Here is a 19,840-nt window from a genome sequence, read left to right on the forward strand (position 1 = left end):
GTGCTATACCCTTCTCCTCTGAGTCTAAGTAATGTTTAGTTGAAGTGTTTGACATCACAGCAATAGCCGTCCCCTTAGTTGAAAGTTCAAAACCCTAGATCCATGAAAAGTTGGCAACTAATTATAAAACAACAATAGGTTTTTTCAGGTACTGTTTTATATGGCATTCAAGGTAAAATGCAAACTAATCAAACCATATTTCCTCCATAGTAATCATGCAAGAGCTCTGTGATATTGTAATGGTTTCAAATAATGTGTAGCTATCAGTATGGATTCCGTTAATATATGGCCGGGCCATGCATCCTTCATTCAGCAAATGTCAGTACTGTACGTCATTCTGAGAAGATACATGAACAGATGCGTATAGTTAATTCATTTATCTAAAGCCTATACGGATGTTGATTATGCAGAATACTGAGATGACAGCTACATTGTGACTCGATTGAAAACATGGCAACAGGGAAATATATTCATGAAACTATTTTGTCATCTTTCAATTTCAAATCCAGGAACCATGCTATCTATCCTGATCAAAAGTTCTGTTGACAACTTCGGAAATTAAAATGATCCAACAAGATTGAGGAGGGTAAGATACAGTCTTGATCTAGACAGTGAGGAGCTGATAAGGAAGTGATCGTGGTGAAAAGGTCCAGTTTCTTCTTTTCCATGATTGATGAATTTAAAACTTGAGCAGAATCAATACACTCCATCCATTTAACTGTACTTCTCCTCCTTCAGTTCTCTAACACAAACAAAAGCAGCTGCCATGTTGTCACTGGAAGCAGCTCGCCCTGTCTCCTCCAGATAGTATTAACCATATCCCAGGTTTCATTTCCTAGAAACTGAAGCATTCTATCCTCCAGACTCAGCAGTTTCTGCTGTGAGTTGCAGATTTGTGTTTAATGATAATGTGGCAGTAATAAAAATGATTAAGGCCTATGTTGATTTATGATAGGGTCTGAAGCACTGTGACCCTTGTTATTCACTGAGGACAAACTCTCCGACTAGCCATCAAATTAATAAAGGGATCTCATTAAACTGTCATGATCTTGTTAATTCTTATCAATAATCAGTCAAATGGTCCGTTGTGTTTTACTCAATAAAGATTGGTAATTATAACCAGGAAACCAGTGAAATTACTGCTGTCAACTACTAAACAACATATGCATGGTCTTCTTAGACTTAATTAGCATTAACTGGCAAGGACAAGGCTAATGTCAGATGTGGGCTAGACTCGATAATAGCTATATGTGTTCTGACTTCTCTTAGATAACATGTATAGGTTCGATTTGACAATTAAGATATGTTTAATTTTGAAGTCACAAAATCAATTAATAAACCTGATGAACAGTCAAAAGTCTCTTTGAGTTGGACTGTCACTGTACATGGAGCAGGAGGCTTTCTCTCTATAGTACAACATGCCAGCTAAAGCATTAAGGTGAAAACTTCTGATCAAATAACAAAATATTAGGATGCCTATCCATTTGTTGAGGTATTTTGCTTGGTTTCTTTCCAGGAATAGTCCTCTATCGTAATGAAATAAAAGAACTTTGTGGAGAGAGAACAACGTTAACAAGAAATCTGGTGAAGAATTTTGAAATTTTCCTCTTATTATTGAACAAAAGTCAAAATAAATTAACTTTTATACTTACATTTGGTTCTGAAGCAAGTGTTCGGTGAAAATATGAGCTGGAATATAGTGACCTTTTTGCTACTTTTCTATGTTGAAAATGATAATAATCTGGCATAATCTGAAAAGAGAAGAAAAAAAAGGTTAGTTTATAGAAAACACAGTAACAAAATTCTGCCACGGATCATTGCTGTCCAGGGGAAATTGCACGTCCTCAAGAATTAAAACAAAAAAGGAATTGTAACAACTGAGATTTCCTTGTGTTAGAGACATTAATTTTGGCCCATTATATTGTTTTTCACAAAAGTTATACAATATCTTATGAACTCATTAAAGTATCCCTCAAGATTATAATTATGTTCCCCTAGCAATGCATTGTTCTTTGATTTTCTAATCTCGGTGAAATGCACTTCATTGCCATCATTAAACAACTAGTTCATAGCTGTGTAAAATTATCTGACAAAAGCATACAATGAAAATAGCAATAAATAGCAAAAGGATATAGCTTAAGAAGTTTTTTTATTAGAAGAAATTTAACAACACAAGAAGTTGGTCAACACTGCATGAGAAATACTAAAAAGTTGGTCAAGGATATACATTTGAAACCTATTCCTGCATACAACTGCTATGGGAAATCACATAATCTTAGGAGGTCTTCAAACTTATTCAATTTCATTTGAGAATATAGCTGCTTGGTCGGTAAAATCACCTTAGAAGGAAAGACGGCCAAAGATGAAGCCATATTTCAAGAGACAAAAGTGTCCTTTAGATTCTGAGATAATGGCGATGTATAGCTTATGTGTATGTGGTATAACAAAAAGGTGATACTGCTCTCCTGGTGTATAGATATGAACCAGAAATATAGCAGTGTTTTTTTCATTACATGGCCCTAACTTCACATATATTTTGTGTATAAGTAGGACAAATCATAGTTTATAGATTAAATTGGATCAGTACATTTTTTATGAGAATGTATATTTAAATCTAGGTCAATCTGAATCATGTTTCTTATACATAAGATATGGCAAACCCAAATAACAGTATACATTTCTAAGGTCAAATTTATACTAGGAATTGAATTACATGTTACCAAAGCAGTTTGATGCAGGCCTCTTTACATTTACAGGTATATATAAGTCAGCTGAGCTGTGCAGTGCACACATACACTTGGCTACTATCTTTAGTATTAGACATTATCTTTTCTAAGGGAGGCAAGAGATGGTGGGCACATTGGATCAAGGTTATCTTTAAAGGAAAATCAGCTACTTCTTAGAGAAGTCCCTGTAAGATTTTAAAGACATGGACAGTATAAATAAGTTGAAAGTCTACAGGAAGAGCAAGAGTATAAGATCCTCTATGTAAAACTGGTCACAGAATCCTAGATGTATAAGGAACACCTGCTAAATAAGGCCTTTCTCAGGGTCCCAAATGTCAAGGTGTCACCACAATTTGACATGTATATATCTATATAGACTGGCCACAAGATCCTAAGTTATTTATAAGATTTTCTCTACAATGTTATGATATTAGATTATCTCCCCCTAGTCTACCATGCAAACAGACATGTCAAAAAGACAATTGTTCTTTGTTTTTAATATTCTAAAGACTGTGGTCAGCCTAACGTGTATATTTAAAATGTCATTATAAGTTTGACTGCATGTAAAACTTATGCTCATGATAACGATTTTCATTGTTAACATTTTTCTCCTTTAAAATGACTTAAAAAGGTCAATGTGACCAGCCCTGTGTGATGAGAAGGGTATGGAGAAATAAATAGGGGTTGTTGACATAGAAAAATTATCTCCCAAAGGATGGAGGGAGGCATTGGCTGTAGTGAAGCAGGACAGGCCAATCTAATTTCCCAAGAGAAGTCAATCTGACCTTGGATGATGTGGTTTTCATTTGGTCTACAGGTCAAATTTCATCTAGTAAGATAGTGGAAATTGGAAATGTCACTTTCCTTGGCTGTATATGAAACTAAACAAATGTTTATTCTAAGTTTATAGGAATATAAGCTGTGCTACATTATAAGGGTTTGGCTGTAGTTTGGTTTTAACAGTTTGACTATAGTTTGGTTATAACAGTTTGACTGTAGCTTGGTTATAACAGAGTCTAGTGTGACTGTAGTTTGGTTATAACAGTTTGACTGTAGTATGGTTATAAAAGTTTGACTGTAGTTTGGTTATAACAGAGTCTAGTGTGACTGTAGTTTGGTTATAACAGAGTCTAGTTTGACTGTAGTTTGACTGTAGTTTGGTTATAACAGTTTGACTGTAGTTTGGTTATAACAGTTTGACTGTAGTTTGGTTATAACAGAGTCTAATGTGACTGTAGTTTGGTTATAACAGTTTGACTGTAGTTTGGTTATAACAGAGTCTAGTGTGACTGTAGTTTGGTTATACCAGAGTCTAGTTTGACTGTAGTTTGGTTATAACAGTTTGACTGTAGTTTGGTTATAACAGAGTCTAGTTTGACTGTAGTTTGGTTATACCAGAGTCTAGTTTGACTGTAGTTTGGTTATAACAGAGTCTAGTTTGACTGTAGTTTGGTTATAACAGAGTCTAGTTTGACTGTAGTTTGGTTATAACAGTTTGACTGTAGTTTGGTTATAACAGAGTCTAGTTTGACTGTAGTTTGGTTATAACAGTTTGACTGTAGTTTGGTTATAACAGAGTCTAGTTTGACTGTAGTTTGGTTATAACAGTTTGACTGTAGTTTGGTTATAACAGAGTCTAGTTTGACTGTAGTTTGGTTATAACAGAGTCTAGTTTGACTGTAGTTTGGTTATAACAGTTTGACTGTAGTTTGGTTATAACAGAGTCTAGTTTGACTGTAGTTTGGTTATAACAGAGTCTAGTTTGACTGTAGTTTGGTTATAACAGAGTCTAGTTTGACTGTAGTTTGGTTATAACAGTTTGACTGTAGTTTGGTTATAACAGTTTGACTGTAGTTTGGTTATAACAGTTTGACTGTAGTTTGGTTTATACAGAGTCTAGTTTGACTGTAGTTTGGTTATAACAGAGTCTAGTTTGACTGTAGTTTGGTTATACAGAGTAGTTTGACTGTAGTTTGGTTATAACAGAGTCTAGTTTGACTGTAGTTTGGTTATAACAGAGTCTAGTTTGACTGTAGTTTGGTTATAACATAGTCTAGTTTGACTGTAGTTTGGTTATAACAGTTTGACTGTAGTTTGGTTATAACAGTTTGACTGTAGTTTGGTTATACCAGAGTCTAGTTTGACTGTAGTTTGGTTATAACAGAGTCTAGTTTGACTGTAGTTTGGTTATAACGTTTGACTGTAGTTTGGTTATAACAGAGTCTAGTTTGACTGTAGTTTGGTTATAACAGAGTCTAGTTTGACTGTAGTTTGGTTATAACAGTCTAGTTTGACTGTAGTTTGGTTATAACAGAGTCTAGTTTGACTGTAGTTTGGTTATAACAGAGTCTAGTTTGACTGTAGTTTGGTTATAACAGTTTGACTGTAGTTTGGTTATAACAGTTTGACTGTAGTTTGGTTATAACAGAGTCTAGTTTGACTGTAGTTTGGTTATAACAGTTTGACTGTAGTTTGGTTATAACAGTTTGACTGTAGTTTGGTTATACCAGAGTCTAGTTTGACTGTAGTTTGGTTATACCAGAGTCTAGTTTGACTGTAGTTTGGTTATAACAGAGTCTAGTTTGACTGTAGTTTGGTTATAACAGTTTGACTGTAGTTTGGTTATACCAGAGTCTAGTTTGACTGTAGTTTGGTTATAACAGAGTCTAGTTTGACTGTAGTTTGGTTATAACAGAGTCTAGTTTGACTGTAGTTTGGTTATAACAGTTTGATTTGACTGTAGTTTGGTTATAACAGTTTGACTGTAGTTTGGTTATACCAGAGTCTAGTTTGACTGTAGTTTGGTTATAACAGAGTCTAGTTGCTGTAGTTTGGTTATAAGTTTGACTTAGTTTGGTTATACAGAGTCTAGTTTGACTGTAGTTTGGTTATACCAGAGTCTAGTTTGACTGTAGTTTGGTTATAACAGTTTGACTGTAGTTTGGTTATAACAGAGTCTAGTTTGACTGTAGTTTGGTTATAACAGAGTCTAGTTTGACTGTAGTTTGGTTATAACAGAGTCTAGTTTGACTGTAGTTTGGTTATAACAGTTTGACTGTAGTTTGGTTATAACAGAGTCTAGTTTGACTGTAGTTTGGTTATAACAGAGTCTAGTTTGACTGTAGTTTGGTTATATAAGTCTAGTTTGACTGTAGTTTGGTTATAACAGTTTGACTGTAGTTTGGTTATAACAGAGTCTAGTTTGACTGTAGTTTGGTTATAACAGTTTGACTGTAGTTTGGTTATAACAGAGTCTAGTTTGACTGTAGTTTGGTTATAACAGTTTGACTGTAGTTTGGTTATAACAGAGTCTAGTTTGACTGTAGTTTGGTTATAAGCAGTTTGAGTCTGTAGTTTGGTTATAACAGAGTCTAGTTTGACTGTAGTTTGGTTATAACAGTTTGACTGTAGTTTGGTTATACAGAGAGTTGACTGTAGTTGGTTATAACAGTTTGACTGTAGTTTGGTTTTAACAGAGTCTAGTTTGACTGTAGTTTGGTTATAACAGAGTCTAGTTTGACTGTAGTTTGGTTATAACAGAGTCTAGTTTGACTGTAGTTTGGTTATAACAGTTTGACTGTAGTTTGGTTATACCAGAGTCTAGTTTGACTGTAGTTTGGTTATAACAGTAGTTTGACTGTAGTTTGGTTATAACAGAGTCTAGTTTGACTGTAGTTTGGTTATAACAGAGTCTAGTTTGACTGTAGTTTGGTTATAACAGAGTCTAGTTTGACTGTAGTTTGGTTATAACAGAGTCTAGTTGACTGTAGTTTGGTTATAACAGTTTGACTGTAGTTTGGTTATAACAGTCTAGTTTGACTGTAGTTTGGTTATACAAACAGTTTGACTGTAGTTTGGTTATAACAGAGTCTAGTTTGACTGGAGTTTGGTTATAAAGTCTAGTTTGACTGTAGTTTGGTTATAACAGTTTGACTGTAGTTTGGTTATAACAGAGTCTAGTTTGACTGTAGTTTGGTTATAACAGAGTCTAGTTTGACTGTAGTTTGGTTATAACAGAGTCTAGTTTGACTGTAGTTTGGTTATAACAGAGTCTAGTTTGACTGTAGTTTGGTTATAACAGTTGAGTTTTATAAGAGTTTGACTGTAGTTTGGTTATAACAGAGTCTAGTTGACTGTAGTTTGGTTATAACAACAGTTTGACTGTAGTTTGGTTATAACAGAGTCTAGTTTGACTGTAGTTTGGTTATAACAGAGTCTAGTTTGACTGTAGTTTGGTTATAACAGAGTCTAGTTTGACTGTAGTTTGGTTATAACAGAGTCTAGTTTGACTGTAGTTTGGTTATAACGAGTTAGTTTGACTGTAGTTTGGTTATAACAGAGTCTAGTTTGACTGTAGTTTGGTTATAACAGAGTCTAGTTTGACTGTAGTTTGGTTATAACAGAGTCTAGTTTGACTGTAGTTTGGTTATAACAGAGTTAGTTTGACTGTAGTTTGGTTATACAGAGTCTAGTTTGACTGTAGTTTGGTTATACAGAGTCTAGTTTGACTGTAGTTTGGTTATAAACAGTTTGACTGTAGTTTGGTTATAACAGAGTTAGTTTGACTGTAGTTTGGTTATACAGAGTATAACAGTTTGACTGTAGTTTGGTTATAACAGAGTCTAGTTTGACTGTAGTTTGGTTATAACAGTCTAGTTTGACTGTAGTTTGGTTATACCAGAGTCTAGTTTGACTGTAGTTTGGTTATAACAGAGTCTAGTTTGACTGTAGTTTGGTTATAACAGAGTCTAGTTTGACTGTAGTTTGGTTATAACAGAGTCTAGTTTGACTGTAGTTTGGTTATAACAGAGTCTAGTTTGACTGTAGTTTGGTTATAACGAGTTAGTTTGACTGTAGTTTGGTTATAACAGAGTCTAGTTTGACTGTAGTTTGGTTATAACAGAGTCTAGTTTGACTGTAGTTTGGTTATACAGAGTCTAGTTTGACTGTAGTTTGGTTATAACAGAGTCTAGTTTGACTGTAGTTTGGTTATAAAAGTTAGTTTGACTGTAGTTTGGTTATAAGAGTCTAGTTTGACTGTAGTTTGGTTATAACAACTAGTTTGACTGTAGTTTGGTTATACAGAGTTTAGTTTGACTGTAGTTTGGTTATACAGAGTCTAGTTTGACTGTAGTTTGGTTATACAGAGTCTAGTTTGACTGTAGTTTGGTTATAACAGAGTCTATTTGACTGTAGTTTGGTTATAACAGAGTCTAGTTTGACTGTAGTTTGGTTATAACAGAGTCTAGTTTGACTGTAGTTTGGTTATAACAGAGTCTAGTTTGACTGTAGTTTGGTTATAACAGTTTGACTGTAGTTTGGTTATAACAGAGTCTAGTTTGACTGTAGTTTGGTTATAACAGTTTGACTGTAGTTTGGTTATAAGTCTAGTTTGACTGTAGTTTGGTTATACCAGAGTCTAGTTTGGACTGTAGTTTGGTTATAACAGAGTCTAGTTTGACTGTAGTTTGGTTATAACAGAGTCTAGTTTGACTGTAGTTTGGTTATAACAGAGTCTAGTTTGACTGTAGTTTGGTTATACAGAGTCTAGTTTGACTGTAGTTTGGTTTATAACAGTTTGACTGTAGTTTGGTTATAACAGAGTCTAGTTTGACTGTAGTTTGGTTATAACAGAGTCTAGTTTGACTGTAGTTTGGTTATAACAGAGTCTAGTTTGACTGTAGTTTGGTTATAACAGTTTGACTGTAGTTTGGTTATAACAGTTTGACTGTAGTTTGGTTATAACAGAGTCTAGTTTGACTGTAGTTTGGTTATAACAGAGTCTAGTTTGACTGTAGTTTGGTTATAACAGAGTCTAGTTTGACTGTAGTTTGGTTATAACAGTCTAGTTTGACTGTAGTTTGGTTATTTATTAGTTTGACTGTAGTTTGGTTATAACAGAGTCTAGTTTGACTGTAGTTTGGTTATAACAGTTTGACTGTAGTTTGGTTATACAGAGTCTAGTTTGACTGTAGTTTGGTTATAACAGTTTGACTGTAGTTTGGTTATAACAGAGTCTAGTTTGACTGTAGTTTGGTTATAACAGAGTCTAGTTTGACTGTAGTTTGGTTATAACAGTTTGACTGTAGTTTGGTTATAACAGAGTCTAGTTTGACTGTAGTTTGGTTATAACAGTTTGACTGTAGTTTGGTTATAACAGAGTCTAGTTTGACTGTAGTTTGGTTATAACAGAGTCTAGTTTGACTGTAGTTTGGTTATAACAGAGTCTAGTTTGACTGTAGTTTGGTTATAACAGTTTGACTGTAGTTTGGTTATACCAGAGTCTAGTTTGACTGTAGTTTGGTTATAACAGAGTCTAGTTTGACTGTAGTTTGGTTATAACAGAGTCTAGTTTGACTGTAGTTTGGTTATAACAGTTTGACTGTAGTTTGGTTATAACAGAGTCTAGTTTGACTGTAGTTTGGTTATACCAGAGTCTAGTTTGACTGTAGTTTGGTTATAACAGAGTCTAGTTTGACTGTAGTTTGGTTATAACAGTCTAGTTTGACTGTAGTTTGGTTATAAGTCTAGTTTGACTGTAGTTTGGTTATAACAGTTTGACTGTAGTTTGGTTATAAGTCTAGTTTGACTGTAGTTTGGTTATAACAGTTTGACTGTAGTTTGGTTATACCAGAGTCTAGTTTGACTGTAGTTTGGTTATAACAGTTTGACTGTAGTTTGGTTATAACAGAGTCTAGTTTGACTGTAGTTTGGTTATAACAGTTTGACTGTAGTTTGGTTATAACAGAGTCTAGTTTGACTGTAGTTTGGTTTAACAGTTTGACTGTAGTTTGGTTATAACAGAGTCTAGTTTGACTGTAGTTTGGTTATACATAGTCTAGTTTGACTGTAGTTTGGTTATAACAGTCTAGTTTGACTGTAGTTTGGTTATAACAGTTTGACTGTAGTTTGGTTATACAACAGTTTGACTGTAGTTTGGTTATAACAGAGTCTAGTTTGACTGTAGTTTGGTTATAACAAGTCTAGTTTGACTGTAGTTTGGTTATAACGAGTTTAGTTTGACTGTAGTTTGGTTATAACAGTTTGACTGTAGTTTGGTTATAACAGAGTCTAGTTTGACTGTAGTTTGGTTATAACAGAGTCTAGTTTGACTGTAGTTTGGTTATAACAGTTTGACTGTAGTTTAGTTATATGACTGTAGTTTGGTTATAACAGTTTGACTGTAGTTTGGTTATAACAGAGTCTAGTTTGACTGTAGTTTGGTTATAAACTAGTTTGACTGTAGTTTGGTTATACAGAGTCTAGTTTGACTGTAGTTTGGTTATAACAGTTTGACTGTAGTTTGGTTATAACAGAGTCTAGTTTGACTGGAGTTTGGTTATAACAGAGTCTAGTTTGACTGTAGTTTGGTTATAACAGAGTCTAGTTTGACTGGAGTTTGGTTATAACAGTTTGACTGTAGTTTGGTTATAACAGTTTGACTGTAGTTTGGTTATAACAGAGTCTAGTTTGACTGTAGTTTGGTTATAACAGTTTGACTGTAGTTTGGTTATAACAGAGTCTAGTTTGACTGTAGTTTGGTTATAACAGTTTGACTGTAGTTTGGTTATAACAGAGTCTAGTTTGACTGTAGTTTGGTTATAACAGTTTGACTGTAGTTTGGTTATAAGAGTCTAGTTTGACTGTAGTTTGGTTATAACAGTTTGACTGTAGTTTGGTTATAACAGTCTAGTTTGACTGTAGTTTGGTTATAACAGTGACTGTAGTTGTTATACGTTTGACTGTAGTTTGGTTATAACAGTAGTTTGACTGTAGTTTGTTTAACGTTTGACTGTAGTTTGGTTATACAACAGTTTGACTGTAGTTTGGTTATAACAAGTCTAGTTTGACTGTAGTTTGGTTATAAAGTTTGACTGTAGTTTGGTTATACAAGTCTAGTTTGACTGTAGTTTGGTTATAACAGTTTGACTGTAGTTTGGTTATAACTAGTTTGACTGTAGTTTGGTTATAACAAGTTAGTTTGACTGTAGTTTGGTTATAACAGTTTGACTGTAGTTTGGTTATAAAGTCTAGTTTGACTGTAGTTTGGTTATAACAGTTTGACGTGTGTTTGGTTATAACAGTCTAGTTTGACTGTAGTTTGGTTATAACAGTTTAGTCTAGTGTTGACTGTAGTTGTTTAACATGTTTGACTGTAGTTTAGTATACCAGTTATCAGTTTGACTGTAGTTTGGTTATAACAGTTTGACTGTAGTTTGGTTATAACAGTCTAGTTTGACTGTAGTTTGGTAGATGGGTCACCTAAGACCCTAAGTTATACAATCAATGATATATCTAGTAGAATTCTTATAGTAGATTATATAAATTATCCCCCCCCTACTTTCAAACTTAGGAATCAGACATTACATGTTGTAGAGACAAAAATTATCAAGGTCAATTGAAGTGATGTTTTTAATATAGAGACTGCTGGCCAGTAGTTTGGTTATGATAGGGCCTAAGGCACTGGGTACTTAGTGTAGCTGTGCGGGAAGGGAGATAAGAAAGGAGGTAGATGTGCTTTACAACACATCTACAACCAACAGGTGGTAAATACTTCTGTATAGGCCTGCTGCAAATCATGGCAACATCATGGCAGTCCACGGCCCTCAAGTGGATGCTTCAATACAAGTCTAAATGCATGTTTATGCTGAATATACAGCAGCAAAAGTTTATCAAGTTCTTGTTTTATGTCCCCCTGCATAAAGCAGGATTTATTTATACAGTTGGAAGATTTACAGATAAAACAACAATCAAAATATACATTTGTGAAAGAATCTTATACAGCTTTGTACTTACATCTAGGGGTTATGTTGAACAGTGAAACACTGACAGAGAGATTAACCAAATACAGTTACACTGACATGTGGCAAATTGAAAAACGTATTTCAGCAATATAAAGGATTACACAGAAGACAAGGGAGACAAGTCATGGCGCTTAAACAAAGCTAGACGAGACTACAAAAGAGTCATCCTGATTAAAGATGTGAAATTGGAATTGATAGAAACACAGCAACAATTCCAGTACCCAGAAACAAAATGTTTGTGGATAATGTTACTCCAGAACAAATATTTGGGAGTCATTTTGTTAATTAGTGAATAAGTCCTGACACATAAATACAATTGCTAGGCCTTCACCAGCCTAGGTCGAGAGTTTCAAACCATGTGATGCAATGCTAGGTATTGACCTCAGATTGACCCTGGTTGTTAAAAGGCATTAGACCAAACAAACCAAAACTTTGTTTCTAAGAAACAATAAGATGGTGCATGTACCTTTGGGTGTCTTTGTCTTTCAATGATTACAAATTTCATACAATCATTTATGGAATTAAATTGGTCTGTCAAAAAAACAAACAAACAAAAAACCCCACATTCATAATTATTTATTTAAAGTTAAGACATGTTCATCAACTAGATAACTGTAATACTAAATTAAAGAAATGTACCCGACCAAACCTGCCACTGTTTACAACATGCCAATGTCTGATCCAGTTCTGCATGTTTTTGTTTGGGTTCTGTTTTATAATACTCATCAAATCTTGTACCAATCTACACCAGTGATCAGCAGGTCCCCTTTTTTCTGTCAGATGTCTATGTAAATACCGTTATCAGATTCCAGACAGCCCATCTTTATTTAATACCCCCTCAGTACCTCCTTCATCTCTGGGCCGGTCTGGATGTAAACACTCTATATTCCAATAACACATATTCATCCTAATTCAAAATCTTTATGTCTCTATTCCTACTTATTTTAAATTGAGAAAACTTTTTCCAGTGTAAAATTTTAAGACCTCTCTATGACATTTCACAGATACCCTGCAGCTGTTTCAACATATATATCAAGGTCACCATTTTAACATCCATTTTTGTTTTTCTAATTAGAGTTTATAGTGTTAGTTTTTCAACATATTTTTTTTGCATTATGACAGCATTTTTAAAAGATAGTATATAACTTTTATCGCACGCATCACAGGTACATGGTACCACTTATTAACTGATTTTTTTTAAGCTGAATAAGAATTTTATAGAATTGAAGTGGTAAAACTCCTAATAGAATCGTCAACTTTGCAACAGGTTTTACATCCAGAGGACATTGACTACTACTTCAAATATGATCATTGTAAATTTCAGACCTCCTAATTAATTCCATTAGGAGAAAGCATATATAGCAAATATATCATACGACCTCTGTGTTGTTCAAAATGGGCAAGAGATCCTCTGAGCTTATATGGAGAAGCAAGCATTGGAGTAACTAATCAATATTTAATTACTCTACCAAACCACATTTCCTTGTATCTGGAATTTCTAAGAAAATTTCCTCTAATTCAGAAATCGGGAACAAGCAGACAATACCCTTAAGACTTGTGTTGAATGGTTTCTTTTACCAATCTACTCTGTCAATTGTTTTCCTGTTAAAATATGAATGTAAACGTACTTGCCACAAATATATAAACCATTGCTCTATAGCCCACATACACTTGCCAACAATGGCAATAACAGATGTTCCCAATGCTAACAGTTTTTTGACATGTACAAAAGCTGTTTCCATGGATTCAGAATCTTTTTGCAATGAACCTGTTTATCAATACCCTAACTGACTGATATTACAACTGGTGATCATGACTTGTACATCTTTTATTATAACGTATATTATATATGCTGTCACTATCAAAATATTAACATGTATTCCTAAATGTGTATTAAAAGGTTTGAAATAAAGTAATATTATGTGTTTAGAAACCAACCTGTCCTCACTTGGATTAACAAGAAATCATTAATTTCAAAATTTCAACGGCTTTTTCCCCAGTTATAATAGAAAATGAGGGCGAGTTACTGGAGGGACTAGCTGTTCTAACATATTTCTGAGGAAATGAAAGATTTAATCCTTGTAGAAAAGAAGAAATATGGTAATCAATACAGTGCCATGTTTAAGAAGCTAAAATCAAAGAAGTTGATGCAAATTACATAACTTGCCATCCTTCTCAAAAATGAACATAGGGAGTAATGCACCAGCCATAGTAGTATTACAGAAACAACAGGACACAATATCAATATTCAACAGATGATATACTATAACAAACTATTGATTACAGTGATTAAAATCAAATTTGTTATATGAGGTTTTCCACAGATCAAAGAACACATTAACACTACCAAGATTACATCCCAGGGAATAAATTTTAATTATCTCTTTTTTCTATGGATCCCGTTCAGAACAAAAGTATCGAACGTTAACACTTCCACAGAATAATCAGAATCACAATTTCTTTGTAAATTTGGAAATTATGAGGTTTTACATTGAATAGTGTGTAAGGTTTGGTTCATTTGGAGGTCAAGCTTTGAGAAGAGGTGGTAAATTTTGTTGATTTGGAAGCAGACATGCAGGCCACATATGAAGAGACGCTGGAGAGACACAGTGATTTGTACTAGACACACAGTATAAATTGTACTGGGTTTTATCCAACATAACTCCTCTCACAAGAATTAGAATACATGTATATTTGTACAAAAGGATTCTGCTGGCTCCATCAGAATAAGCTATCTAGCAGTCTGTAGGTTACCCCACTGATCAATAAATGGCCCAGAATCTTTACTACCCAAACATTTTCCTCTAATACAAGTTCACTGCTTAAACTATTGCTGTGAGAACATTTATGATGTTTGAAAAGTTTGGATGATTTAAACTGCTTTAAAGGTCCATTACCTTTCCGGAGCAAAATTTAAAGGTTTCTTAAAAACATTAATAATGTAAGAAAATACATATCGATGACCTAAGATGAGGTAACAACACCAAACATATGCAAGATTTCCTGTGTAATATATGTTAACTGTGGAGATTAATTTAGCTGTTTTGCCGTCAGTCAACTATACGCTACCGTACAGTATTTAGGATGACAGTGGGAAACATAAGACTACCTACGTTATGAAAATTAACATTTACTCATTGTAATAAATTTTTTTCAGATGATGATGATGACTATAGTATCAATGGTAAGTTAATAAATTTTGACTCTACAAGATCATGTCACATCATATGTAACATAAATTACAAATATTGGTTTAATTCATTTATGTTTTTTAAGCTCTTTGAAAATTGGAAAAGAGAAAAAGCTATTGAATCACAGAATACCATGTATTGTACAGTCTGAAAGTTTCCATGCACTGCATCAAAAAATCAAATCAACAACAAAAACTAAAAGTTAAGAATGGAAAGACAAGAGTTTAACAGTATTAAATGTGCTTTAGAGTATGGGAGTGAGTGGTACCATTGTATGGGTATTGTAAGTAGATGGTATATTGATTAATATATCCAGCCCCATCCCTCTTCTACTGATACAGGGCCAGCCTTAGTATTCCACACCATTATAGACCTCCGGCATGCAAATGCTCCATGTTACATATCAGCCAAACCAGTGGTGCCGCTTACTTCTACACCTTTATGGGTTTGATGTTTCTCAATGAAATATTCTGACTAAATTATCATCCTCGCACAGTATCTATAAACATTTAAAGTGGCATGATACCTCTTAGTAATGCTGGTCCCTGGCAGTTAATGAAATTGATCAGTTTCCTGGATTGTATTATAGAACATATGGAAATTAAAGTGAACAGTCGGGCAAGGATGGCTAAAGTCGGTAAAAATAGTGTGAATGTATCCAGTATAATTTCTTATGAAATGGAAAAATAAAATCTCTCGTCAAAATCTGTCTGCGGACGAAGAAATTAATTTAAAGTATGGAAATTCTAAAACGTCCTCCCAGCTCACTATGTCCGTGGTTACATTTCCACGCAGCCTCGCTTTCAATGCTTTCAACTTTTCTTTACTTCAATGGTCAGAACTGGGAAACTAAGCAGAACTTTACCAATGTATTAATATGTGAGAACTTTTGGAAGGCCAATGAACGCATTTAGACTGGTTTTCTTTGCCCGACTATTCACTTTAACTATAGCTGTAACTGTATTCAACATACAATTTGATCATATTTAATTGGCTTTCAACAAAGTTTAAGTAACAAAAGTCCAAGTTACCAAGGCAAGGTTCCACAGTAATGATTATTAAATGGAACATATTTCTTATAAACTATTCTTCTAGTACTAGTTATTGGGTAATTGATGTTCTGTGGTATCTTTGGTATAAATTAATTAAATTTTACAATTATCATTTCAATAAAGTTAATAATCTTGATGTGACAAAATTATTGATTTTTTATTAGATTTCTGAATTAATATAAAACACTGAAAAACTGAACAGATGGAGCCTTCTATACCCAGATAGATTGTTCAGTCAACAGAATTTGAGTCTGATTTGGGGTTGTTGTGGTCATGTCTGAACTGATCACCTCAAGGAAGGATGGGGAAAGGGTTGACAGAAAACAGGTCCTTAGGGTACAGACCATTTATAGGGGCTCCAATGATGTGACTGCACCAATGCAGGTTATTAACATTGAAGTATGTGACTGCCAAGTGTAAAGTGATATATGTCTGGATAAAGAAAAAACTGTCTGAAATCAATGATATCAACTCCACTGTACATTACATCATGACTTCGTAATCATAATATTACATACGATATGCACATCATACTATGACTTTGCAGTAATTCAAGTACCGATATGCAACCTTTTCTGTTAGAGAAGAAGAAATATGTCCGACCCGATCAGATTTTAACCCCGACCTCCAAACACCAAAGCCAGTCTGCGGTGATCGATAGAATCCGATCAGCTAGATCATAATGATGAAAAGGTCACCGAATAGAATATTTGTAAAAAATTATATAGACTTTTCTGTTCACCAGGTATAATTTGTTGATAAGGATTACCCGGCCCAATCCTAATACTATATTACTAGTTCAAAAGTCTAAAATTGGACATGTCATAAAGACAAAATTCATTACATCACATTTCAGTAATAATTTTATATGATAGAAACTTTAGTGGTAAGTGTACTAAAGGAGCAGTTTTAACTTTCAATCTCTAAATCACTACTTCATCCCATCATATATCTTAGTAGTAAAATATAAACAGCACTTAATGGCAGAAAAAATCTTGATGGTGGGTACGTGCCCTGATAATCAGTAGTTAACTAAGCGCATGACTTGCAGAATTAAAACGTACCACCTGACATGGGCTCAAGCAAGGGTCTTAACACTAGCTGATATATAGGAAACCGGAGATAAATACATTGGATCCTTACAAAATATTTCGATCGCACATGACTTTCATCTAAAGACAGAAGTTATGTGAAAATGTTAACTAAAATCAACATTACGAATACTAGTCAATAACAACCTTTTGGACAATTTTTAGTACCTGGTATAAATATTTTTCTTCTTAAGAATTTGTGTGATTATATCAAAGTGATTTTTATATAATTCTGTCATGTGACAAATGGTCCTTTAACAAATTGTTCTTATTAAAAAAATAAACTACAAAGCAATCCTCAGAGATTCAAATTGTTTAGGAATGTGTTTTTTAGAGTTTCATATGAAAATTTTATTAGATTATTGGACTTCATTTGGAAAATAATGACCTTTGAGATAGTATTATTCCAAGACATGGCATGCATTTCTTCTTGTACACAAAACACCAGATGCATCTCATTAGGACCAGAATTGTTTGATCCACATAAATACACAACTTACATGGAGGGAGGGGGAGAGGGGAGATGTAATGTTTACATTGACACCAAGTAGTATGTTCAACAACTATAGGGATTACTTAGGAGTGTTCTGTAACATTTACATCAGAAATAAACAGAAAACACTCAGGTCTTACACTGCAGGAGGCACATAAAGTTAGATAGGGAGACTAATTATCAATACACCTCATCAATTAACACAGAGAAACACTGAGGCTGCACAGCTGGATGGGGTGTGCAATGGAAATGAATTACTGTGACATTACCCCGCAATTTATGGCATGAATTGTTTATCAGCATCTCCCAGTAATATCGGTTAATGGAGGTATTATCTATCAATTAATTCAAAGACAAAAACAAGAACTTTACAGAAGTTACCAGAGAAACGGAAAAAATGCAAAATGGCTTTATCTAAATGAGCATCTTTTATGTCCATTGTGCACCACGTCGCAATAAAACTCCAGAGTAATATTTTAGCCAAGGTCTGCGTTGTGTATTACAAGGACCAGTACAGTTATGTATGGCTGGCCCTTATTTACAATAATAACATATTGATGTAGACAATGCCTGCAGAGTCCATCTCAATATCATGCATACAATTTTCATCCTCTGCATCTATACAGCACCATGGGGAAAAATAAAAATCCATTCTCCCGATGTCTTTCATGATAATCTGCTTCCTCAGTTCTGCTGACACATCAGTCTTTTCAAATACGCTACACTCTATTCACCCAGAAAAAAAAATCTATAAGTTGCGTATGTAGCTAACTCTACACCGCTCACGTGCACGTTATCATCGATTTAGAATTAATGGGCCGTATGATTAATGATGCATTATTTAACTCGATAAAATGTCTTTTTACTATGCCTCAATAAGTTTTCCATTGTCTTTTGATAGACACGAATGTGCTATTCTCTCCTTATCTCTCTACCGCTTTTGTTGTTTAACACTGTTAAAAGTTTATTAGGTTATTTTATAATTTTCGCCCTTTCACATTACATTGCATTTCATATATACAACACAGATGAAGTTAAAGAACACTGCACCAATGATGGAGCCCTAGCTAAGCATTAATTTACCAAACTGAAAAAAAAACCCACACAGTACCAAAAGAGCAAAGTTAATGAATTACCAAAGATAATCTTGACCATTACATATCCAACTCTGCTGAGACACTAAGGTCTATAGCCATACAGAGTTCTACACCATCATGCGATAGGAGCTTAGGAAGGTGTAATGAGTATTCTCCTACCCCCACACTGGAGCTAAACTTTGTTAGGTTGCGCTCTAGACGTGCATCCTATAGCAAATTAAGCTAAGGGGAAATGTGCACTTTCCTATTAAGATTATTACCTTAAGATAATGTAATACTGTGTACTTTTACCGCCTTATACACAGTTACATCTGTTAATGCTGATCACATCTTCTATAATGATGATACAAGTTAAAATGATTCGTCAGTGGTACCAATACCTTGGAGCATGCATTGGGTCTGTATATTGGCAGAAGGTCATGGCCATTGACTACCTCAGAGCATCAATGACGACAAGATTGCAAGGCAATCTATTTGATATTAGCAAACTTGAGATATTTGCTGCCCTTCCATAGGAACAGGAAAACGAATATGCATTGAGTCAGTAAGCTCCATATACCAGGTACACGTACAACAAAATTTTACGGCATGCTGTCTCTCATCTCTCTCTGCATGAGCTTGCAATATTGCTAATTTTTCACCACCTCTTTCTTTTAAATGTTTTTCTTTAAATGAATCCTAAAACCTATATTTCATTTTATCAATTGCAAGTCTTCTGTGACCTCTAGAATCTCTTTATTTCTTATTTGGATTGAAAGGCTTTAATGCTAAGCAAGCACAGAAGGACCTACAATATTTCTGTCTATCACTGAGGCCAGGCCGTTCAGAAACCTATGTCAGTAAAACATCCCTTAAACTTCCTTTCAGACATGCAAGGATCCTGCTGTGTTCCATAGGAAAACGTTTGTTTGACATCAACAAACACCGTTTGTATCTGTAAACACTGAAAGTGAGGCTGGGGAACAGTTATTGTATGGACTATCTCTTCCCATAGTACGACCGTTATGTAATCTCCTGTCACTTTCTCTGGTAACACTTCACAATTACAATTGGAGAAGATTTTCTGTTCATTCTAAAGAGTCGGGCGGCCATTGTGGGATATGATTGGTTAATTTGATATACGACCACCATGAACATGTCCAAACATTTTTGTTACCTGGATGATAATATGACAAAAGATAAATAGAACTTGGAACAGGTAGCTGTCTGTATAACAGTACTTAACAGGTAACATATCAAACTTGATCATTTTGAAGCATTATTGTGGATATAATGTAGCTGAATACAGCTATCTATTTTTCTACAGTGAATGTGCTAGGAACTGATTCAGAAATTTACAGGCTTTTAATACTTAAAAAGACTTTTTTTCATATTTCATCACTGGTA

General features: G+C 34.3%; 1 protein-coding gene across 2 annotated transcripts in view; it reads right to left on the reverse strand.

Moving 5' to 3' along the window:
• LOC138333003 (furin-like protease kpc-1) overlaps positions 1-19,840 on the reverse strand; it is a 133,969-nt gene that overhangs the window by 105,089 nt on the left and 9,040 nt on the right. For both annotated transcript variants that reach the window (XM_069281091.1, XM_069281092.1), the window contains exon 2: positions 1,653-1,751. In XM_069281091.1, the coding sequence (XP_069137192.1) occupies positions 1,653-1,751 (99 nt within the window). The remainder of the gene's footprint in view (positions 1-1,652; positions 1,752-19,840) is intronic.

The sequence above is a fragment of the Argopecten irradians genome, chromosome 10 (assembly GCF_041381155.1).
Source record: "Argopecten irradians isolate NY chromosome 10, Ai_NY, whole genome shotgun sequence".
Taxonomy (NCBI): Eukaryota; Metazoa; Mollusca; class Bivalvia; order Pectinida; family Pectinidae; genus Argopecten; species Argopecten irradians.